The 25031-nt window shown below is 42.6% G+C and overlaps 1 protein-coding gene across 2 annotated transcripts in view; it reads left to right on the top strand.

Annotated features, from left to right (window-relative positions):
* hltf (helicase-like transcription factor) overlaps nucleotides 1-25031 on the top strand; it is a 66474-nt gene that overhangs the window by 18262 nt on the left and 23181 nt on the right. For both annotated transcript variants that reach the window (XM_073041566.1, XM_073041565.1), the window contains 9 exons: nucleotides 3450-3533; nucleotides 7763-7850; nucleotides 8682-8763; nucleotides 11090-11169; nucleotides 11419-11475; nucleotides 14075-14179; nucleotides 19290-19387; nucleotides 19483-19626; nucleotides 23872-24010. In XM_073041566.1, coding sequence (XP_072897667.1) covers nucleotides 3450-3533; nucleotides 7763-7850; nucleotides 8682-8763; nucleotides 11090-11169; nucleotides 11419-11475; nucleotides 14075-14179; nucleotides 19290-19387; nucleotides 19483-19626; nucleotides 23872-24010 — 877 coding nt within the window. The remainder of the gene's footprint in view (nucleotides 1-3449; nucleotides 3534-7762; nucleotides 7851-8681; nucleotides 8764-11089; nucleotides 11170-11418; nucleotides 11476-14074; nucleotides 14180-19289; nucleotides 19388-19482; nucleotides 19627-23871; nucleotides 24011-25031) is intronic.

Raw genomic sequence — 25031 nt, 5'->3', positions numbered from 1 at the left:
TACCTGTCCATCACCTCTGGTGCTCCTCCCCCTTCTCTTTCTTCCATGGTCTTCTGTTCTCTCCCATCAGATTCCCCCTGCTCCAGCCCTTTATCTCTTTCTCCAGACAACTTTCCCAGCTTTTTACTTCACCCCCTCTCCTTCTCCCAGTTTCACCTATCACCTACCACCCTGTACTATTTCCTCCCCTCCCCCACCTTCTTACTCTGACCTCCCCTTCCTTTCTAGTCCTGATGAAGGCTCTCGGCCTGAAACGTCGACCGTTTGCTCTTTCTCTTTGATGCTGCCTGGACTGTTGAGTTTCTCCAGCATTTTGTGTGTGTTGCTAAGAGTAGCCATCATTCATTTTTGTAAGTACTGGCATGATATAACCTGATTTCTCCATTGTTAAGGAACACAGGAGAAGGACTCAACCCTGAACTTGCTACTGCGATTCAGTTTTCTCAAAGCTTTATTGCATTTCAACTCATTCACTTTCTGCTATTCCTTAGTCTGTAAAACATTGCCTAGCTGTAACCCAACTCTTGTGGGGCTTTATGACCCAGGCTGAACAGCTTTCTGCGGGAGAGACCACTATCTTTCGCATCTCAACATTGACCCTGAAAGTTCTACCTTTAATTTTTCAGGTTGTTCTGGACTCCGAGTCTGATTTAATCTCACTGATATTTGCTGTGAAACTTGTTGTTTTGTGGCAGCAGAACTTCGCAATACATAATTAAAAAAACTATAAATTACAGTAAGAAGTACAATAACAAAATTTAATTAAATAAGGACTGCATAAAGAGGGGAAAATAATGAGGTAGTGTCCATGGGTTCATTGTCCATTCAGAAATCTGATGGCAGAGGGGTAAAAACTGTTCCTAAAATGTTGAGTGTGGCTCTTCAGGCTCCTGAACCTCTCCTTGATGGTAGTAGTGAGAAGAGGGCATGTTCTGAATGATGGAGATCCTTAATTATGGATGCTGCCTTTTTGAGGGAGGCCTCACCTTCTGAAGGTGTCCTGGATGCTGGGGAGGCCAGTGCCCATGATGGAGGTGGCTGAGTTTACAACATTCTGTAGCTTTTTCCCGATCCTGTGCGCTGGCCCCTTCATACCAGATGATGATGCACCCGGTTAGAATGCTCTCCAACGTATATCAGTAGAAATTTTGAGTGTGTCTTTGGTAACATACCAGACCTTCTCAAACTTCTAATGCAATATAGCTGCTGTCATGCTTTATTCTGTTGGGCCCAGGATAGATCCTCGGATGTTGACACCCAGGATCTTGAAGCTATTCACCCTTTCCACTGCCGATCCCTTGATGAGGACTGGTGCATGTTCCCTCAACTTCCCCTTCCTGAAGCCCGCAATCAATTCTTTGGTCTTGCTGACATTGAGTGCAAGGTGGTTGTTGTGACAACTCTCAACCAGCTGATCTGTCTCACTCCTTTATGCCTGCTCATCACATTCTAAAACTATGCCAACAATTGGTGTGTCATTGCAAATTTATAGATGACGTTTGAGCTGTGACTAGCCACACTATTGTGGGTGAAGAGAGAGAGCAGAGCAGTTGGCTAAGCATGCGTCCTTGAGGCACGCCAGTGTTGATTGTCAGTGAGAAGGAGATACTATTGCAATCTGTGCTGACTGGTTTCTGGGTAAGGAAGTCAAAGATCTAGTTGCAGAGGTTGCTCCAGGTTTTGGAGCTTGTTAATTAGAACTGAGAGCATAATTGTATTGAACCCTGGGGTGTAGTCAATAAACAGCCTGACGAAGGTGTTACTATTGTCCAGGTGATCCAAGGACAATAGAGAGGAGAGTCAGTGAGGGTTCATCCACTGTAGACTTACTGCCGCGAAAGGCAAATTGCAGGGGTTCCAGGTCCTTGCTTAGGCAAGAGTTGGTTCTGGTCATGACCAACCTCTCAAAGCACATCATTACAGTAGATGGGTGTGCCACTGGGTGATCGCCATTGAGGCAGCTCACCCTGCTATTCCTGGGCACTGGTATGATTGTCGCCCTTTTGGAGCAGTTGGGAACTTCTGACTACAGCAGTGTGAGACTGAAGATATCTTTGAACACTCCCACCAGTTAGTTGCACAGTTTTTAGAGCCCGGCCAGATACACCATCAGGGCCTGGTGCCTTGCGAGGCTTCGCCTTCTGAAAGGTGTTCTGATGTTGGCCTCTGACACAGAGATCACAGGGTCCCCACGTGCTGCTGGGATTCACACAGGTGTGGTTTTATTTTCGCTTTCAAATCATTCATAAAAGGTGTTGAGCTCACCTGGGAGTGGAGCATCACGGCCATTCATGATGTTGGGTTTTGTTTTGTAGGAAGTAAAGGCTGCAAACCCCGCCAGAGCTGACGTGCATACATTTCCATCTTTAATTTGAATCGGAATTGCTTTTCTGCTCCTTAAAATAGCCTTTCATGGGCTATTCATAGTCCATTTGTTTGTCTTCAGCCTCCTCGTTGAGAGATGAAGTGATCTTGGAACTATTTAAAGTGACAGGAGCCAGACAATGGTGTGGTGATGGATAGTTGTAGCTCAGCTTATGATTTTATCCATTTGTGCATCAAGGTTATCATAAATTCAACTCTGGGGCCACCAACAGAAAATCTCTTCTACAAAGGTTAAAATGCTGCTCCTGTCATTATCCCAAGTTAATGTGCTCTGAAACTGATGTGCATTTTAATATACAGTGGATTCTGGTTAATTGGGACACAGCAGGACCAGTACATTTTGACCCAGTTAAGCAGTTACCCCAATTTGCAAAGTTTTATGGAAATAATTAAAAGGGTATAAAAAAGACAAACTACCATTTAACTGAGAAATGAATTATGTATTTAAATGAAATACAGGACAAACTAGAATGTTACCAATACTACTACAGTACTATAAAACTACTGTATTGTTTCCAATGCTCTAAATCTTCATTTTCATTATAAAGTTCAAAATGATTGCTAATACCTTCAAATTCTTTGTAGCCCCTAACTTGCTGAAGTAATGAAATTGTTTCATTTTCGCTCCAGGCCATTTCAGGCATCACCAAGCCTGAATGCTTGAAACTTCAGTGAGCAAAACAATTTTGAATTGTTCCACTGCTTATTTCTCGCCATCTATCAGTGATTTTTGAGCACATACACGCAACTGACAACATTTATAAACAGTTTGCTCTAAGCACAGTGTAGTGTTTAACGGCCACATAAGCGCACGTGGCAACGGTCTTCTGTCCCGTTTAAGTGGCATAGTATACCAAATGAACAAAGGGAATCCTGGCTATTTTCTCAATTAGGTTTTGTTTTATAAGAGATGTCCCAAATAAGAGGCTGGCCTGATGAACCGATGGCCCAATTAACCGGTATCCACTGTGTTTGGTACTGCAGCAAGGACGATAACAGAATGCGGCTTAGCATTTAAAATGTAATCTCATGCTAAAGAGTGCTTCTGTCTTTTATATTTCTAGGGAAAAACATTGTCGACTATTGCAGTGATCCTTACAAACCATCACTATGGCAAACCACTTCCTGTTGAAAAATGTGCAGCAGAGGTAGGATTCAAAACAGATGGATTGAATTAATGGTTGTTACTGACGAGGTTTTATTTTATAATTCGTTGTTAAGCCTTTTATTGGCCAATTAATTTTACCAAACTGTAAAAGCATGATGAAGTAACGCTAGATTTTTACAATGGCTCAATGTATTGTCCCTAATTTAATAAAAAGCACTCATGTTTGTTATATTGACTAATAAATAGTATCTTAATGGTTTTTTTCCTGTTTCCCCTCCATAGCTTTAGGAAGAATGCTTTGATTTTTTTAAAGACAGGATGCAAAGATTTTTCAAATTATTCTTAAGACTAAACAAATTTAAGCATATCCGAAAGTGTTCCTGTCGAACATTCAGACCAATACCACCCCAAAAAATCCAAACTTCCAGATAATAACTCCAAAGGCAAGGCCAAAGTAGATTGGAACATTTTTAGTAGAGTAAATTTGGTGATATGACTTGAGGTTGGGGGGGGGGGGGGGGGGAAGGTTAAAATGATTTTCACGTAAAATAATCTATTTTCCTGCTGTTTCCTGTAGGTAGGATTGTCATGGAAACATTTTGCAAAAAGAAAGTTTCTTTTAAACCAGTGAGGAGATTCAGGATTGTTTAATGTCATTTCCAGTACAGAAGTATAAAGGAGAATTAAATAATTGTTACTCTGAATCTGATGTAGCACAAAAAAGCAATAAGATAAAGAACATAATAATAATAACACAATAAATTTAAATACACACAGGAAGACAGCTTATAGACATTGATTGTATCTACATAAAGTGACACTAGGTATAGGAGTGTCTGCATAAGGTAACTGACAGGAAATGATAAAGTAGTGATGAGGATGTGTGGTGGGGTAGGATCGTGGATGGAAGTGTTGTTCAGCCTTTCTGCTTGGGGAAAGTAACTGTTTTTGAGTCTGGTGGTCCTGGCGTGTATGCCACAGAGCCTCCTCCCTGATGGGAGTGTAACAGACAGCCCAGGGGCAGGATGGGTGGGATCATTCATGATGTGACTGATCCTTTTCTGGCACCTTTCTGTGTATGTATCCTTGATGGCAGGTAGAGTGGTGCAGGTGATGCACTGGAAGATTTTGCCTGCTGCAGTGCGGTTTCCATACCATGCAGTGATGCAGCTTATTAGGATGTTTTCTACTGCACGTCTGTGGAATGATGTATGAGTGTGGATGTACATTGTCCAGCTCTCTTCAGCCTCCACAGAAAGTGGAGGCATTAGTAAGCTTCCTTGATTGTGTAGAATGTGTCAGGGACCATGAGAAGTTGTTAGTTGGCCAGTTGTTAATTGATTGGAAAAGAACACTGGGAGGGATTACAGCAGAGCAGCAATGGCTGGAATTTCTGCAAGCAGTTTGGAAGGTAAGATGACAACCATGGCTAACAGGAGAAGTCAAAGCCAACATAAAGCCAAAGAGAGGGCATATAATAGAGCAAGTATTAGTGGGTTGTTTGAGGACTGGGAGGCTTTGAAAAACCAACACAAGGCAACTAAAAAAATCATTAAGAGGTAAAGATGGAATATAAAAGTAAGCTAGTCAATAATATTAAAGAGGATACCGAAAGTTTCTTCGGATACATAGTATAAAATAGAGGCAAGAATGGATATTGGACCGCTGGAAAACAATGCTGGAGAGGTAGTAATGGGGGGGGGGGGGCAAGGAAATTGCAGACAAGCTGAATGATTATTGGTCTTCACTGTGGAAGACACTAGCGGTATGGTGAAAGTTCCATGTGTCAGGGTTATGAAGTGAGTGAAGTTACCATTTTTAGAGAGAAGGTTCTTGAGAAACTGAAAGGTCTGAAGGTAGGTAAGTCACCTGGACCAAATGGTGTACTCCCCAGGGTTCTGCAAAAGATGGCTGAAGAGATTGTGGAGGCATTATTAAAGATCTTTATCACTAGATTCTGAAATGGTTCCATAAGACTGGAAAATTGCTAATGTCACTCCAGTCTTCAAGAAGGGAGAGAGGCAGAAGAAAGGAAATTATAGACCAATTAGTTTGACCTCAGTGGTTAGGAAGATGTTGGAGTTGATTGTTAAGGATGAGGTCTCAGGGTATTTGGAGGCATGTGATAAAATAGGCTGTAGTTAGCATGGTTTCCTCAAGGGAAAATCTTGCCCTGGCAAATCTGTTAGAATTCTTTGAAGAGATGACAGGCAGTTCAGACAAAGGAGAATCAGTTGAAGTGGTGTAGTTGGATTTTCAGAAGGCCTTTGACAAGGTGCCACATATAGGGCTGTTTAACTAGCTATGAACCCATGGTATTACAGAAAAGATTCTAGCATTAATAAAGCAGTGGCTGATTGGCAGGTGGCAAAGTCCCTTGAAAATAAAGGGATCCTTTTCTGGTTGGCCGCCAGTGACTAGTGGTATTCCACAGGGGTCTATTGGGACTGAATATATGTCAATGATTTGGATGATGGAGTTGATGACTTTATTGCAAAGTTTGCAGACAGTATTAAGAAAGGTGGAGAATCAAGTTTTGATGAAGAAGAGCGGCTACAGAAGGGCAGACAGCTTAGGAAAATGGACACAAATGGCAGGTGGAATACAGTGTTAGGAAGTGTAAGGTCATGCACTTTGGTAGAAGAAAGGAAAGGGTAGACTATTTTGTAAATGGAGAGAAAATACAAAAAACTGAGGTGCAAATGGACTTGGGAGTCCTTGTGCAGACTTCACAAAAGGTTAATTTGCAGGTTTAGTCTGTGGTGAGGAAGGCAAATGGGATGTTCGCTTTCAATTTCAAGAGGACTAGAATATAAAAGCAAGGATGTAATGCTGAGACTTTATAAAGCACTGGTGAGGCCTCACTTGGAGTATTGTGAGCAGTTTTGGGCCCTTTCAAAAGGAGATGCTGAAATTGGAGAGTGTTCAAAGGAGGTTCACAAAAATGATTCCAAGATTGAATGGCTTGTCATATGAAGGTTTGATGGCTTTGGGCCGGTATTCACTAGAATTTAGAAGAATGAGGGGTGATCTAATTGAAACCTATCGTATGGTGAAAGGCCTTGATAGAGTGGATGTGGAGAGGATGTTTCCTATGGTGGGAGGGTCTAAGACTAGAGGACACAGCCTCAGAATAGAGGGGTATCCTTTTAGAACGGAGATTCGGAGGAATTGCTTTAGCCGGAGAGTGGTGAATCTGTGGAATTCTTTGCCACAGGCAGCTGTGGAGACCAAGTCTTTATGTACATTTAAGGCAGAAGTTGATAGGTTCTTGATTGGTCAAAGCATGAAGGTGTACAGGGAGAAGGTAGGAGATTGGGGCTGAGAGGAAAATTGGATCAGCCATGAATGGCGGAGCAGACTCGATGGGCCAAATGGCCTAATTCTGCTCCTCTGTCTTATGGTCTTGTGTGCACTGCCAGGAGTTTGAAACTGCTTACAGTTTCTACTGCTGTGCTGCTGATGTAAAGAGGGGTGAGTGCGAGAGCTCATGAAGTTGATAACCGTCTTTTTTGTTGTCCTGTTGATACTGAGGAAGAGGTTATTTGCCTGGCACCAGGCCTCAGGCTCTTCCACCTCCTCTCTGTAGACCGTCTCATCAATGTTGGTGATGAGCCTCATCAGTGTCATGTCATCGGCAAAGTGCACAGTGACCTGTTTAGAACGAGGAGTAGGAGTTTGTTCACCAAGGTCTGGGAGAAGATAGTGTTGAATGCCAAACGGAAATCTGGAAACAGCATTCTGACATAGATGGTACATTATATCAGTTTTATTTGCCAAATTGTCTCTCCCTGTGGGGTGTGAGAGATATTTCATCCCGAGTCTCAGATCATTTTGCAGATCAGATCAGATCTAAAGTCAGAAATGTATTATGCATGCAGATTAAGCTCTGCATCATTTTAAAGCTTTGACGAAGCAAGTATTTATAAAGGAGCTGTTTGGGGACTGAATTATCTACAGAATGTGAGTTCAAATCCCACCCTGCAGGTGGGAAATTTAAGTTCAGCTAAATATATCTGGAATTTCAAATCAAAGCTATCCAAGGCATCGTAATTAAAAAAAAAGTGAAAAAAAAAAACTGCAGATGCTGGGAATCTGAAATGAAGCATAAAATGGAGGCAGCACTTAACACATCTGGCAGCATTTACTGAGAGAGAGTTTTAGGATGATCATAATGGTACTGCTAACCTGATAATTCCAGATTCACTAGCGTCCCTCAGATAAACGTTGAAAATAATAGACTTTGGCTTCCCATCCTCTCAAATGCAGGAATCGTCCAGCCACAGAGAAGTAATGGAGAGATCCTGTACCCAAAGGCCCCACAAGGCACCATCCAGCGCTTCTGAAGTACAGGCTGGTAAATGCAGTAAATGAAGATTGATTTTAGAAAACAGCAGGCCACTGTTGTGTAATTAGCATGCCTGATTTTAATTCTATGAATGAACACATCTTATCATTGCCTGTAAGAATATTTAGCATAGAAAATTGCAACATTGCTATTTAATATATTTGTTTTGAAAGTAATATTATACTAATCTTAAACATGAGTATTCTGGATGCTGTTTTGTGCTGATAGATACAACTTCATTTCCTCTGGCAACCCTTTGCCTCCCCAAATGGCCATTCTTCCATTCTTAGCTTGGCTGGGAAAGTGGTGTCGCAGGCAGAATGTGGTAGTTTGCTGCTGAGTGCAGGTTCAAACAATCTGGTCAAGCAGTATCTGTGGGAGGAAAGGAATTTTCAGCATTTTGCATCAAGGCCCAGCATCAGGACTGAGGGAGGAGAATGGGAATGGCCAGTATTGAGAGGAAAGGGGGAGTGGTGAGAAAGGATTTCGTGAGGCAATCTAGATAAGAGGGTCGATTGGGGGGGGGGGGGGGGAGGCCCCAAAGAGGGTGTCCAAGAGGAAAGGGGAGTGTTGGAGATGTGACGAGGGATCATCAATGGAGGGTGAAGACTCCTTTCTAAAGAAATACAGGCGACGAAAGAGCTCCGCCTCGTAGTACTGCAGCCCGTCAGCTCTTGTTCTTTTAAGTTGCTTCTGTTTAGTTGAAGAAATGTTGTGAAAGCTTGCTTTTATTGGGCCAGAATATGTCTGCCAATGAAGTGACTCAATTGCATCTCTGCTGCCCTGGGCATCCTCAAAGAATCAAGGATTGCTAAGCACCAGTTCACTTTTGCCTTATAGGTGCTGACAAAGGGGAAAAGGTCTCCACAGGAAGTGTTTCTTCTTCAGGATTTGACTCATTTACTTCATCTCAACCTAAAAGGTAATTGAGCTGTAATGTTAACGTGTATTTTCTCTTCTTGCTATGAGCCATAAAGTTGTTAACTTGCATAATTTAAAATCATTCATCGGGACTGCCCTGAATACATGGACACTCTAAACTTGCTAAGTTTTCTGGCTTCAACCTCCAATCTTGAGTTTCCAGAATACTCTTCATCAAATGGTGCTTCATAAACAGGACCTACCGATCTAGGGTTCACTAGTAGCACTCAGCTCTGAGCCTTGATCTCCCATGTAATTCTAGAGACTTGAGTGTAAGATCTAGGCGAGCACCCACAGAGGATCCCTCCAACCTTCTCTGTTTTCTGTGGTAGAGAATTCCATAGGCTTTACCAAGCTTTAGAAGAAGAAATTTCTCTTCATCCCAGTCTTATGTGAAGTACTCCATGTCTTTAGGCTGTGGTCCTGCCCTGGATTCTCACACCACCAAGAACAACCTCATTTAATCCATCAGTTCAGTTAGATGAGACATTAACATAGAGCATTTAATCTGTTCAGTGCTTATCCAGATGAGGTGTTAGCATAGAATGGTATAGCACAGTCCGAGCCCCTTGACCCAAAATATTATTGCAACCTATATAAACCTACTCCACGATCAATCTTAACCCCCTCCTATGCAGCCCATAATCCTCAATCTTTCTGACATCCATGTGCCTATCAATGAGTCTACTAAATGTCCCTTTTGTAACAGCCTACTACCATCGGTAACGGTGCAATCCGCGTACCCACCATTTTGTGTGTGTGTGTGTGATTTAAAAAAAACATAACTCTGACATCTCCCCTAAACTTTCCTCACTAACTTGAAACAAATCACCTCTAGAATTGGACATTGCTGCCCAGGAAAAAGGTGCTGGATATGCACTATTAACAGAAGCTCTCATCCTCTCAGTCATATGTGATTCCAAGAAGACTCTGTCATAAAGAGAGAAAGATTCAGTATGGAAAGGCCCTTCAGCCCACTGAGACAATGCTGCCCCTCTACCATTCATTACATTAATGCTATTTTAAACGTGTTTTAAATTCTTCCCACATTCTCATTAGCTCCCTGTGGATTCTGCTCTTCACCTGCACGCTTGAGGCAATTTTGTCATCATCATTATGTGCTGTTTTGTATGACATAGGCAGTCATGGTCTATCCGTGACCATGTTTGCTCTTTGAAAATTTTTCTGCTGAAGGGGTTTGCCATTGCTGCCTTCTTTACAAGATGGGTGACCCCAGTCATTATCAATATGCTTCAGAGATTGCCTGCCTGGCATCAGTGGTCGCATAACTAGGACTTGTGATATGCACCAGTTGCTCATATGACCATCCACCACCTGCTCCCATGGCTTCATGTAACTCTGACTGGGGGTTTAAGCAGATTCTACACCTTGCCCCAGGGTGATCTGCAAGCTAGCAGAGGGAAGGAGTGCCTTACACCTCCTTTGGTAGAGAAGCATCTCCACCATGCCATTCCTAAGGGGGCAATTTACAGTGGACAATAAACCCACTCATCTTTGGGATGTGGGAGGAAACCAGAGAACCCAGAGGAAGCCCATGTAATCTTGGGAAGAACGAGCGAACTCCACACGGTAAGCCTCCAAAGGTAGGATGGAACCCAGGATGCTGGATCTTTGAAACATGTGCTCTGCTAGTTGTGTTGCAGGAATATTTCCAGCATCCTGATCAGTGTTCCTCCCTCAGCTAAATAAACGATTCATTCATGCTTTCATTGTCATTTGTGAAGTTTTATTGCATGCAAACATTGACTTGCCTAGGACACATGGTGTCTACACATTGACATTACCCTTTGAAACTCTCAGGTGCTTTGAGATGTACTAAGATCAGAAGGGGCTATGTAAGTGCACATCTTAATTTTGATTTGGGGTGGCAGGGTGGAAATATGTCTCTACCAAAGGAAGTGTGTAAGGCACTCTTGCCCTCCGCTAGCCTGCACGTTAGAGCTTAACCCTCACCCCCAACACCCCCCCCCCCCCAAAGTAAGGATCAAGAAGCCATGGGAGCAGGTTGAACGAGCAACTGGTGTACATCACAAGTCCTGGTTACGCGACCACCAACACCAGGCAGACAGTTCTCTGAAGAATATTGATAATGGCTGGGATCACCCGTCTGGAAAAGACACTGCCCAGAAGGTGGCAACAGGCAAACTATTTCTGTAGAATTTGCCAGGAACAGTAGTGGTCCTAGATGATGATTGCCCGTGTCAAACAATGTGACACGGCACGTAATGATGATGATGAATTTAGAGCTTTTGAATTTTTTTTTCTGCTTTTGTGTTTTAAAATCTGTCTTTCATCTTTCTATATAGGAAAAAAAAGGAAAATATTAAGTACACTTGCAGCAGCAACTCTGAGAAGGATGAGGAATACCCCACTACATCGAAAAAAGGCAAGGACATGTTTCATTAAAAGACCTCATCAATAATCTCAATCCCTGTCATTCAACAAACACCCAAACCACAAATCTGCTCATTTTTTAGCCTTCTGTTTGTAAGTGAGCTGCTGTCTGCTCCCTGTGTTTTACACACACAGATACTACATTGTCTTTAATGTTGGGAAGGTGGATGCTGTGGTGCTAAAGTTGTTGTTTAAATGCAGGGACATCTTAAAAGCTGATATGATTCTTGTTCCTTTACAGTGAAAGTTGCGACAGTTAAGGAAACAGAATGGAAATCTACAAGCAGTGAGAGGAAAGGTAGGCTGTTACAAGAAGTCCAATGGAAAGAGGATGCTTGTCACTTGTTTATTTGTTGGCAAAGTCCAAAATGTGCCAACACATCTCCAGTTAGAGTTGATCTAGCTGTGTGGTTCAGCAGTAAGCTGGCAGTAGCTGCTCCCTCACAGCACCAGTGCTGACCTCCATTGTTTTCTATTTGGAGTTTTCCCATTCTCCTTGTTACTGTGTGGAGTTTTCCCATTCTCCTCGTTTGCCGTGTGGAGTTTTCCCATTCTCCTCGTTTGCCGTGTGGAGTTTTCCCATTCTCCTCGTTTCTGTGTGGAGTTTTCACGTTCTCCTTGTTACCGTGTGGAGTTTTCCCATTCTCCTCGTTTGCCGTGTGGAGTTTTCCCATTCTCCTCGTTTTCCGTGTGGAGTTTTCCCATTCTCCTCGTTTGCCGTGTGGAGTTTTCCCGTTCTCCTCGTTTGCCGTGTGGAGTTTTCCCGTTCTCCTCGTTTCTGTGTGGAGTTTATGTTCTCCCTGTTTCTGTGTGGGTTTCTGCTGCATGTCATACAGCATGGAAACAAGCCAACTGGCCCACCTAATCCACACCAACCAGAGGGTACTTTTTTGTATTAATCTCATAGCTTGGACCATAACCTTGTATTCATAAGTATTGTCATAGTCATAGAAAAGTACAGCGCAGAAACAGTCCCTTTGGCCCATCTAGCCAATGCCAGACCATCTAAACTACCTACTCCCATTGACCTTCACCAGGACCATAGCCCTACCATCCACCTACCTCCATGAGCTCACATGCACCACTTGCACTGGCAGCTCGTTCTGCACTCAGCCCTCCGAATGAAGACGTTTCCTCTCACATTCCCCTTAAACTTTTTACCTTTCACCCTTAACACATAACCTCTAGTTGTAGTCCCACCCAACCGCAGTGAAAAATGCCTGCTTGTATTTACTTTACCTGTACCCCTCATAATTTTGTATACCTCTATCAAATCTCCCCTCAGTCTTCTATATTCCAAGGAATGCAGTTCTAACCTCTTCTGTTTTTCCTTGTAACTCAGATGCTTCTGGCGGCATCCTTGTAAATTTTCTTTGTGTCCTTTCCTTTGGGTAGGTGACCAAAACTGCGCACAATACTCCAAATTAGGCCTCACTGAAGTTCTATACAACTTCAGCACAGCATCCTATCTCAATAAATGTACTCAATAAACACACGCAAAATACGGAGGAACTCAGCAGGCCAGGCAGCATCTATGGAAAAAAGTACATTCGCGTTTCGGGCCGAGACCCTTCAGCAGGATTCCTGTACATAATACTTTGATTTATGAAGGCCAGTGTGCCAATGGCTTTCTTTACGAGCCTATTGGTCTGTGATGCCACTTTCAATGAATTATGGATCTGTATTCCCAGAGCCCTTTGTTCTACCACAGTCCTCAGGGCTCTACCGTTCTGAACACTTCGTGAGTACCGACAGCAACTCTGCTTCCACTACTCTCTCCAGCGGAGACCTCTAGGTATTTGCTGCTCCCTGGGTGTAGAAGAGAACCAAGTGCTCTGTTTCCTCCCACACCCCAAAGACATGCCGATTAGCAGGGTAATTGGCTGCTGTTAATTGTCCCTGGTGTGTAGGATCTGGGGAATGTGGGGAGAGTACACATCGAGGGAATGGTATTATTTGGCAACCAATCATAAATTTGATGGACTGATTGGCCTCCTGTGTCACAAGGTGATGTGGAATTATAGAGGGAGGTTCTCAATGGTCAATAGCAAGCGGTTAGCAGAACACTATTACAGCATTGGCTCTGAGATTGGGGTTTGGTTCCAGCCACTATCTGTAAGAAGGTTGTATATTCTCCCCATTAACATGATATGTTCTCACATTTGACAGGCCAGTGGTTAGGGTTAATGAGTTATGGGCGTGCTATGTTAGTGCTGGAGGCCTGGTGACAATGGCGGATGACGCATTTCTCTGTGTGTTTTGATGCACATCTGACAAATAAAGCTAATCTCTTGAACTATTCCAAGCCAATGTGGGGCAGTGGCAGTATCTGTTGTTAACCTCTGCTGTCTTGGGGTTGGGTTACTGCCCGCAGCTGTTGCATGCTGCACAATACCGATTCTAGATAGAATAGGAACCAGATGGTGGAAGCATGTGACATGGGAACAGAATTAGGCCATTCGGTCCATTGACTCTGTTCCGCCATTCCACAATGTCTGAAGCATTATCCCTCTCAACCCCATTCTTTTGCCTTCTCCCCGTAACCTTTGATGCCCTTACTAATCAAGAACCTCCTCATTTCTATTCTAAAAGGACGTCCTTGTATTCTGAAGCTTTGCCCTCTGGTCCGAGACACCCCCGCAATAGAAAACATCCTACATAGATAACACACATCCAGTTCATTGATTCTTTTTAAAATGTTCCAGTCCTATTAATACTACACACAGATTAGATTTGATTGTTGTTACTTTGCTTTCTCCGCAGTGTGTGATCATATTTCCTTGTAGATTCAATCCTTTTACTAGAGGACTAATGAAGAAGAAGGAAGTAATTTATGTAGACTTGAAGTGGCTCTCCCATTGTACATTGAAAATTTGATGAAATCTCCTTCATGACAGGAGTTACTGAAGGCGAATCGCACTTCAAATGTGGCTTCGTGGAGGATATTGATTTTGCAGCAGCACTTGGCGGCTCAGGTTCCACTCCGAAGAAGATGAGAAAAGGTACCACTTCATTTGTGTGGGCAAAATTATCTTAATTGACTCTTTCTATCTTATAGCTCCATGTTCTGACCATGTCTGTAATATGCTGTTCTCACATAGGGGCTTTGAAATTAGGAGCAGGTCATTCAGCCCAGAACTGAACACCCCTTGTTTGCTTCACACCTTGTCCAAATGTGTGGAATACTTGCTGAACTTTGGTTTGTGAAAGTGCAGTGTGTTCACAGTCCTTCATTCTCCCCTTTGCCTCGAAGTGTTGAATCTTCATCTCACCATTGGCCAATGTGTATGCCAAAAGAACTGGTGCTGCCAGTTAATGCAGCTGCTAGACCTGAACAGTTGACGTAGCTTGTGATGTTCTTTTGTCATTTATCTGGAGATTGGAACCGTTATGATGCAATGAGTAGCCCTATGCTTTCTTTTTGCCTTCTTCATTCCTGTCCTTTTGTGTTCCCTACATCTTCCCCTGTTCAAATTAAAGCCCTTGGCTCTGACTTTCCGCTGTTAGTTACTTCTTTCCCACTTGCTCCTGACCGATGGAGTTCTTTATATTTTTCTTGTCCCATAATACACAAGTTTGCCTTCCCCTGTTTCAGGACAACTTCACATTCACCCCCTTGTGCTCATGCCTATGTCTTCTAAAGAGCTATTCAGTCTGTCTCACAGCCCTGCTTTTTCAAAATACAAAGTATGTACGTATTTTATATACAACCTTGAGATTTGTCTCCTTACAGGCAGTCACAAAACAAAGAAACCCAATAGAACCCATTTAAAAAAAAAACTGTAAAACACCCAATATGCAAAAAAAAATCGTGCAAGCAATAAAAATAAGCAAATAATATTCAGAACTGAAGTTCATGAAAGTGAGTCCACAGTGAAGAAGTCGATCACAATTGATCCAGGAGCTCGCTAGTTACGGGCCACAGCCTCTGTTTAGCAGAGAGATGAGTAAATCTCACGAGTAGCGAGCTGAACACTGGCCCTACTGCCTCGACTCTCCTTGCCTCGGTTCTGCCACTGAGTTGCCTCCAAGTCCACTCCAGCAGCAAACGTTAGTTTGTTCCCTGCTCTCGGGTCTGAGCCCCACCGGTACACACCTTGCACCTTCATGACTTCAGTTCACACTGCAAAAATGCCAGGTTGCACAGGCAGTTCAAAAGCTCAACTCCGAGAGGGAAGTTACTGGCTCTTGATTGCAGTGATCGTTTTCGAGATAAAGAGTGAAAATGAGGTTGTTAGTAGTTGTGTTTGCTGCCAGCAAGTCATTACTGTGCTTCACCAGCACCTACTTAAACCAGAAGCAGAACTTTTCCCCCATTAGCCAGTAATATTTTTTTCAGATATCTACCTGGTTTTATTTTCACAAGTTCGTATTGCCACCCTTGATGCCATACCATCCAGCCGATAACTTCCACACCCTGATCTTTGTCTAGCTCTCCAGTTCTGTGCAATTCTGCTCCAAGTACTTCCATCTCTTAACCTTTGTTGCTTCATTTAATGTTCTTTTATCATTAGAGTAAAAGTCTAGTTTCAACGTGACTGAGGAAATTAATGTGCATTAATTTTATTGCCTTTAGGTGGTGCTAGTGAAGCATGAGCAAATGCTGTAACTTAATATTTTACGAGAGATGCTTCATATGGAGGAAACAGATTGCAAACGCTGTGCCACCAGGACTAAATATCTTGTTCTTATAATGACAGAGAAACAGGCCATTTGGTCCATTGAATCCATGCTAGCTTCCAGTGGAGCAGTCCCATAGTCTTGTACCCTCTGTCTTTATCCCTGCACATTATTCTCTCTCACACACACACTCTTGTCAGCTCCATTTTGATTCTGTTTGACACTTACCCAAATGGCCTCCAGGAGGACCACAATTTTGTCGTAGGGCTTGGAGGCTTGTGTGCCTTGATGACCCGGAGAGCTATGCTTTGGCTCTTTATAGAGATGCCCATGTCCAACAGGTCAAAGGGTAGAGGCCAGATTAAGAGTGGTCCACTGCTCCTCCAGGTTTGGGGATTCAGCTCAAGGGATGGAGCTGACAACTCTGTTACAGAAACAGCAATGAAGAATCTTTCTATGTCTGTGTGTGATTGTATGGACAGTCAGAGATGGGGGACCTCCATTGCTGCCCTAAACACCAGTGGTGTAAAGGGCAGTAAGTATGTAATTTGCCTAAACCGAGGGGGTAATTTATTGTAGGCAATTAACTTTTGAATGCTGGAGCGCCCTGGAGCTCCCAGGAGAAAGCTACACGGTCACAGGGAGAACATACAAACTCCACACAGACACTGCCTGAGGTTGGATTTGAACCTGGGCCTCTGTATTTGCAAAACATCATCTGCTGTACCCTGGGAGACTGAGCAGGTTGCAGGTTCAGGCTAACTGTTTAAAATAAGGGCTGAGGGAGCAAATATCAAAGATTTGCTATTTTTGTCATGTGTACATCAAATCACACAGTGAAATGCATTGTTTGCGTCAACAAGCAACACAGTCTGAGATGCGCTGAGGGCAGCCTGCAAGTGTTGCCATGTTTCCGATGTCAACGTAACATGCCCACAACTTACTGTACGTCTTCTTGTTGCTGCCATCAGGAAGAAGGTACAGAAACCTCAGAGTTCACACCATCGGGTTCAGGAAGAGTTGTTACCCCTCAACCATCAGGCTCTTCAACCAAAGGGGATAAATTCACTTAGCTTAATTTGTCCCATCACTGAACTGTTCCCAGAACCAATGGACTCGCTTTCTAGGACTCTTCACCTCATGTTCTCAATATTTATTGCTTATTTATTTATTATTATTGCTACTTTCTTTATGTATTTGCCCAGTTTGTTGTCTTTTGCACTCTGGGTGAATGCCCAAGTTGGTGCAGTGTTTCATTAATTCTGTTATGGTTATTATTAGAAACATAGAAAACTTACAGCACAATACAGGCCCTTCAGCCCACAAAGCTGTGCCAAACATGTCCCTACCTTAGAACTACCTGGGTTACCCATAGCCCTCTATTTTCTAAGTTCCATATATCCATCCAGGAGTCTCCTAATAGACCCTGTAGTTTCTGCCTCCACCACCACCGCCGGCAGCCCATTCCACACACTCACCACTCTCTGTGTAAAGAAAACAACAACAACTTACCCCTGACATCTCCTCTGTACCTACTTCCAAGTACTTTAAATATTTGCCCTCTTGTGTTAGCCATTTCAGACCTGGGAAAAAGCCTCTGAATATCCACATGATCAATGCCTCTCATTATCTTGTACACCTCTATCAGGTTACCTCTCATCCTCTGTCACTCCAAGGTGAAAAGGCCAAGTTCACTCAACCTCTTCTCATAAGGCATGCTCCCCAATCTAGGCAACATCCTTGTAAATCTCCTCTGCAACCTTTCTATGGTTTCCATGTCCTTCCTGTAGTGAGGGAACCAGAATTGAGCACAGTACTCCAAGTGGGGTCTGACCAGGGTCCTACATAGCTGCAACATTACCTCTCGGCTCTTAAACTCAATCCCATGGTTGATGAAGGCCAATGCACCATATGCCTTCTCAACTATAGAGTCAACCTGCGCAGCAGCTTTGAGTGTCCTCTAGACTAGGACCCCAAGATCCCTCTGATGCTCCACACTGCCAGGAGTCTTGCCGTTAATGTTATATTCTGCCATCATATTTGACCTACATAAGTTCTTTGGATTTATTGTGTATGCCTGCAAGAAAATGAATCGGGGTTATATACTGTGACATTTATGTTCTTTGATAATATATTCAATAGGTTTCAATGAATGGGTATATTTAATGTCAGAGAAATGTATACAATATACATCCTGAAATTCTTTTTCTTCACAAACACTCTGAACTTTGGACTGTGGAAGGAGACCAGAGCACCTGGAGGAAACCCATGTGCTTATGGGGTGAATGTGTAAACTCCTTGCAGGCAGCAGTGGAAATTGAACCCTAATCTTACAGCTAATGCTGTAAAGGGTTAAGCTAACCACTATGCTACCGTTGCACCCCAGGAGAGTAAGTGTTCACTGGTCGCGAAATGGAAATTAAGTTAACATAACGTTTATGATATCTGCTGCCACCTTGAACAATTTTTACTAACTCTAATTGGAATAGTGCCTTCAGTGCATTAATATGAGTGTCACACACACAAAATATTGGAGGAACTCAGCACATCAGGTAGCAGCTATGGAGGGGAATAAACAGTTGATGTTTTGGGTTGAAACTCTTCATCAGGGCGGGAAAGGAAGGGGGAAGAAACCAGAATAAGAAAGTGGGAAAGGGAAAGGACTACAAGCTGACTGGTGATAAGTGAAACCAGGTGAGGGGGAAGATGGGTGGTTGGCAGAGGGGGCATGAAGTGAGAAGCTGGGAAGTGATAGGTAAAGGGCTGAAGAAAAAAGAATTTGACAGGAGATGAGAGTGGACCATGGAAGAAAGGGAGGGAGTTCCACTAGAGGGAAGTGATGGGCAGGTGAGGAGAAGAGAGGGGTAAGAGGGGAACCAGAATGGGGAATGGAAAGAGAAAGAAGGGGAAGGGGAGAAGAAAATACATGGAGTTGGAAAAATCATTGTTCATGCCATCAGATTGGAGATTATCCAGACAGAATATGAAGTGTTGCTTCTCCAACCCAAAGGTGGCTTCATCGTGACCGTAGAGGAGACTGTGGACAGACATGTCAGAATGGGAAGTGGGAGTAAAGTAGATGGCCTCTGCAAAATCCCGTTTGCAATTAACAGGAATGTCATGAATTGTGCCCAATACCATTTGACAACAACAGGTCCATTGTTTCAAAGGAGACGGAGCTGGAATTCCAGAGCTTGGGTTCTTAACAGCTGAAGGTGCAGTTGCCCATTGTAAGTGCCACCTGCAAGATCACTAAACATAGAACAGTACAGGCTCTTCAGCCTAGCTAAAATCAATCTAGCACTTACTTCTCACATAGCCCTCCGCTTTTCTTTCATTCATGTGAATCTGCAGCAAATCCATATTCAGCTGAAGGGACCTCATTTCACTTTAAAACCGTTTTTACGTGCAGTGCCTGAGCTGAGTTAGTGTAATGGAAATTTGCGCAAGAATGAGGTGTGTGGAATTATGTTGCAATTTGTTTTCCTTCAGGTTGTGCCAGTGTCCAGACCAGCATTAAATCAGCATTTGGCACCAAGGCAAAATCAACCCTGATCGTGTGTCCACTCTCTGTGCTCGGTAACTGGATTGTGAGTACTTGTGGGTCTTTTTCGCCAGTGTTCTCTTTTATTATCCCAAAGTGCATGGTTGAATCTGATAGAAATAACTCAAATCTTTCTTTCAGGATCAGTTTGACCGACACATGTGTCCTGACGTGAAACTGAACTTGTATCTTTATTACGGTTCTGAGCGAAATAAGGATGCAGCATTCCTTACAGAACAGGATGTGGTACTGACAACGTACAACACGCTAACAGTTGATTATGGGGTATGCATTGACTAGCTGAATTCCACTTTGAGAATGCACAAGTTTTGCACCTGTGAAAGAAAGCTGAATGAAATACTTGAAACACATGTTGAACTGAACTAATCCTCCCCAACCCGTGAACCTGCAGAGCTTTAGGAGTAGGATAAAGGACAGAGACCAGCTGGGTTACATTTATAGACAGTCAGGATGGACTGAATGGGTTCCTTATGTGTGATTCCTTTTTTATGATTCGGTGAAAGCTGGCTGAAATCTGGAATGACCTCTGTCGTGGTTTCTTGTGCCCCACAAATGACCAGGCGACGCAGAAGATCCTTCAAGAAGGGTTAAACTTTAATTTGCAAATCAAAGCTGAGACAGTCATTGAGCTAGTCGCCGATTGCCCACAGATCCTTGTACATAGCATTTTTTATAGCAATCTCCTGGTTTAGTTACATTAGCATATCCAATCGGTCTATAATTGTGTATCACAAGTACATCTGCCACTATTGTTTCTACCCATTGACTTAATCATGTTCTAATCTACATCTCTTAGCTACCTCTCATTAACACACCATTGTCTTCTACATTCTTAAGATTTCATTCTCCTAAATTGGATACATGCATAGCAAATGGCAAACTGGAAGCTGACTGCATAATCTACATCTCTTAGCTAGTCTCTCATTAACACATCATTCTCTTCTACATTCTTAAGATTTCATTCTCCTACTAAATTGGATACATGCATAGCAAATAGCAAATTCAGACTACATAATCTACATCAAAGCTGACTACATAGTTTTGGTTACACAGCAAACAATTCAACTTTTATACTCCAATACCTCTCATTGAATTCATAGTCTTGCCCTCAGATGTAATAACTTGTTTGCACTTACACCCAGTGACCACTTTATTACACAAAAAATAAAATAAAACACAAAATGCTGGCAGAACTCAGCAGGCCAGACAGCATCTATGGGAGGAGGTAATAACGACGTTTCGGGCCGAAACCCTTCATCAGCCCTTCATCAACCCTTTATTACGTAACTCTGAGTGCATGTCCATGGCCATTTGCTGCCGTAGCCCATTTCAAGGTTCAATGTGTAGTGTGTTCAGAGATGCTCTTCTTCACACCACTGAGCGGTGAGTTGAGTTACTGTTGCCTTCCTGTCAGCTTGAAGCAGTCTGCCCATTTTTGCTCTGACCTCATTAAACAAGGTATTTTCGCACACAGAACCACTGCTCACTGGATGTGTTCTGTTTTTTGTACAATTCTCTGTGAACCCTATAGACTGTTATGCGTGACAATCCCAGGAGATCAGCAGTTTCTGAAATACACAAGCTACCCTGAATGGCACCAGCAATCGTTCCACAGTCAGAGTAATTTAGATCACATTTCTTCCCCATTCTGTTGTTTGGTCTCTTGACCATGCCTGCATGCTCGTGTGCCTTGAGTTGCTGCCACGTGAGGATATTTGCATTAATGAGCAGCTGTTCCTAGTAAAGTGGCCACTGAGTGTATGTAGCACCTTTTATCCTGGGAATTTACCCCAGTGCATTTCCTAGAGGTACAAGGCAATGAAAGAATGCAAAACTTAAGACTTTCAAAACAGTGGCCTTTCATGAGGTTTATAGAGAGAGAGAGAGAGAATTCTAGGATTCAAAGATGTGTCTGGCCACAGTGGAGTGAAAGATAGTGGTGTAACAGAAGTTCCAGATTGAGAAACTGTACGACTGGATAAGGTTAGAGAGTTGAGATGAATAAATGGTGTTTACAGAAGAAATCAAACATTTACAAATAGAGGAATCAAATCCGGTTCATTGCCACTGACATGTTGTGAAGCTTATTGCTCTGTGGCAGGAGTACAATGCAGGCAGAACAAATTATTATAAGTTACAATATAAAACATAAGTAATGCAAAGAAGAAGAGGAGTTGGGAGGCAACACCACATTAAAGTCAAGTTAATCCAGCATCATTGAGATTTTAGTGGTGCTGGCCAAGGAGAGTTTTTTGGAAAATTAGGTGTTACTTATTTTAGTACTCTCAACTCTTCCTTGATTTTTTTTTACTCATTTTGCACAAAATTGTAATAAATTTTCCAAGGGGACCAAGAGCTGGTGGAAATGGAGGGAGTGTGGGGAATGGGGCCGCGGAGAATTTAATACAAGTGTAGGAAATGGAACCCAAAGAGTTAAAAGCAAGTGGGAGATGCATAATCAGATGGGCCATATGGGGATTCCACACAGCCAGGCAACAGATTATCTGAGTTTTACAATGTAGTTACACTAAAAGGTTTCTGTTATCTGGCATGTTCTAATAGCTGGTATTTCAGGCAGCATCAGGGGAGCACCAGGGCCAGCTCTTAAAGAGCATCAGTCAAGGCTGGCATGTGCTGGATAACAGTGCCTATTCTGAAGTTGCAAAATGAGACAAAGGTATTCGGGTACCTAATGAAAATAGGAGATGGGACTGGAAAAGTTGAGCATGGATGATGTTTAAGGAAGGGGTGGGTACTATGAATGAATTTCAGTAACACTGGAGGTAGAGGTAGGCAGCTCCGTTGCTGGAGAAAATGGATGGTTATTAACGACACAAGAGATTCTTGGGAGAGCAAGAGAGAGATGCACCCCCCCCCCCCCCCCCCCCCACTCAGAGGAATTCAGCAGGTCAGGCAACATCGGTGGAGGGAAATAAGCAGTTAATGTTTCGGGCTGAGATCCTTCATCAGGACATCAGTCTGATGAAGGTTGTTTTTCTCCCTCCACAGATGCTGTCTGACATGCTGAGTCCCTGCAGCATTTTGTGAGTGTAACTTGTGAGGCTATTACCTTGTCTCGGAAATGGAGAGGGCAATTGTGTTCAGTTTTGTTCATCTTGATCCAGTTGTAATGCTAAACGCAGACTAGGGTTCACACGTTAACTGTTGTACCTGCCACCTCACAGGCTTATAATAGCAAATGGAACTTCACTGATATAATAGCAGGAAGCTCCAGAATATTATTGCTTGATCTTGTAAAAGGAATGGGAAATGAGCTCTGGTAAACTGCTCAGGCGTGTTTTGATAATTCCCATTTGGGTTAAGATGATGAGCAGGGATAAATGCAATTTTTCTGCAGAATTAATAATGTAGGAGTGCTGTAATAGAAGTAGCTTCCCATTGTACTCTGCCTCAGTCACGTGGGTGAAAATTAAAAAGGTTGGGATGAAAATTTCCTTCTGTCAGCATATACAGTTTTAAATCTTTACACAAAATCGCAGTATATTCTCCTGTTTTTGTTCAGGTTATTATGTAGTGCATCTGTTTAATGTGTAATTGGGCACATCATACAAATGGCTCTAAGTCAGGGGTTCCCAACCTTTTTTTTTATGCCATGGACCCCTACCATTAACCTAGGGTTTGTAGACCCCAGGTTGGGAACCCTGAGGGAGCAAAAATATTTTTCATGTGTATGTTTCATTAGTAAAATCTGATGCATGCCAGTCGATGTTGGGGGAAAACGACGTCATCAGCACAAAACTCAGTGTTAATTTAAGATACAGAGTTTATGTTTGCAATGTACTGTGCTGCTGCTGCTGAAAGCTAATTTTCATAGTATTTATACTTGAGATAAGAATACCCTTGACAATAAACTTGACTTCAGCTGTATCTCCGTGGGTAACTTTCTTCCGTGAGAGAGGTACCATTGCTTTGTCATTCACACTAAAATCTAGGCCATTACATGAGATTATGTTATGCTAATAGCCCCAGGATACAGATTTAAACTAATTAAAAGTGAGGTTTAAAGAGATACTTCAAAGATTGAATAATAGGCCACAGAAGTTAAAACCAGAGACTGAAGTGTTTTAAAATGATGTTACATGCTTCAGTAAGAGGTTCAGAATGCTAAGAAAACTTGCCTTTAATAGTTCAAAGTAAATTTATTATCAAAGTACATGTATGTCACCATATACAACCCTGAGATTCATTTGCAATGTACTTTGTTGCTGCTACAGAAAGTCGGTTTTCATGGTATTTATGCCCAGGGTAAAATGCAGAATATTTATTATTGTGTATTTCATATTGATAGTAAAAAAGATTTCTGAGACAATTACCTTGTGTCCGAGAGTTCGAGTTTTTAGTTTATTTTGAACATTGTGAATTAATTACTGTATTGCATTGCTATGCTGAAGATATTCAATAGATAAATGGTGTTCCATCCAAGAACAGTAAACAAGCAGTGGTGAATCTTTTTTCTTTGCAGTAATTACTGTTAATTTGCTTTGACAGAGTGGAAGTGCCAGTCCACTGCACAAAGTGAACTGGCTCCGCGTGGTACTGGATGAGGGCCATACCATCCGAAACCCAAATGCCCAGCAGACTAAAGCAGCACTCACTCTAAAGGCTGAGAGAAGATGGGTGTTAACAGGTAGAGTTGGGGGACATGTACCATGGAAAGGACTTTTGATTGGATTTGGAGCCGTAATGGTGATCTTGCTATCACGTGCTCTCCACTATTAAGCAGAAGCCTCTGTGGCCCCTCTGTGCAGTTAATTATGTAGATAATAAAGTAGAAGCCCAAGGTGCCCTGGTGTTCAAGGTCGCACACTTGCATCATGCCAAGTACATGCCACAAAATTGCAGTGCAAAAATCACTGTACTTCTTTGATGCACATCAAATTTATTAGTAAAGTTTCTCACTCATCCTTTCTAATGTAATTTACTGCAACAAGTCTTGACAATAGACGGGCAGGAATCCTCTCTGGCACTGAAAATGAACATTTGGACTTTAAAATGCTGAATTAAATATTCTAACATGCTGTTCCTGGTAAATATTCTGCTCGACTCCTCTCTATTGGTTATTCTGACATATTAAGGTTGTGATGCTTACCCTAGTTCATAGAGATCTCAGAGACCACTGCAGCTTTTGGATCTTCAGCTGATTTGAAAATAGGTGAAAGCGTCATTCTTAAATGTCTCTGAGAGGATGATACTCATTTTCATAGAAACCAACTCAACATTTCTGCAATGAAATGAAGAGAAGTCCAAGTACAGGAGGTCTGCTTGGTGCACTGCCCTCTGTAGACAAGATGGATAACAGTCAAGACCAAGAACTACTTTAATTGCCCCCTTCCCTCAACCTTTCTCACTAACTTCCTTATCTGGTAGTAAATGCTACGGCTGGTAAAAGTTATGTGCATCAAATTTACTTTGCCAGTTCTGTCATATTGTAGATTCTCATGAAAATCTGATTGAATGACCTGCCAGCTGATAATGGCAGAGGAGGAGGCTACTCATCTCATCAAGCCTATGCCACCCATGTGAAGTTGGGCCCAGATGTTAGGAGATTTCAGTTTTATTTGATCTCAGAATATCAGTTCATTGCCTGATGATGAAACCTCTTTCAATGAACCTGTCGATGCACCTCACCTCTAATGAAATGTTAAATT

Source organism: Hemitrygon akajei, chromosome 3, assembly GCF_048418815.1.
Source record: "Hemitrygon akajei chromosome 3, sHemAka1.3, whole genome shotgun sequence".
In the NCBI taxonomy this organism is placed as follows: Eukaryota; Metazoa; Chordata; class Chondrichthyes; order Myliobatiformes; family Dasyatidae; genus Hemitrygon; species Hemitrygon akajei.
The sequence above is the reverse complement of the archived record's forward strand: the minus strand, read 5'-3'. Positions and strand labels throughout refer to the sequence as shown.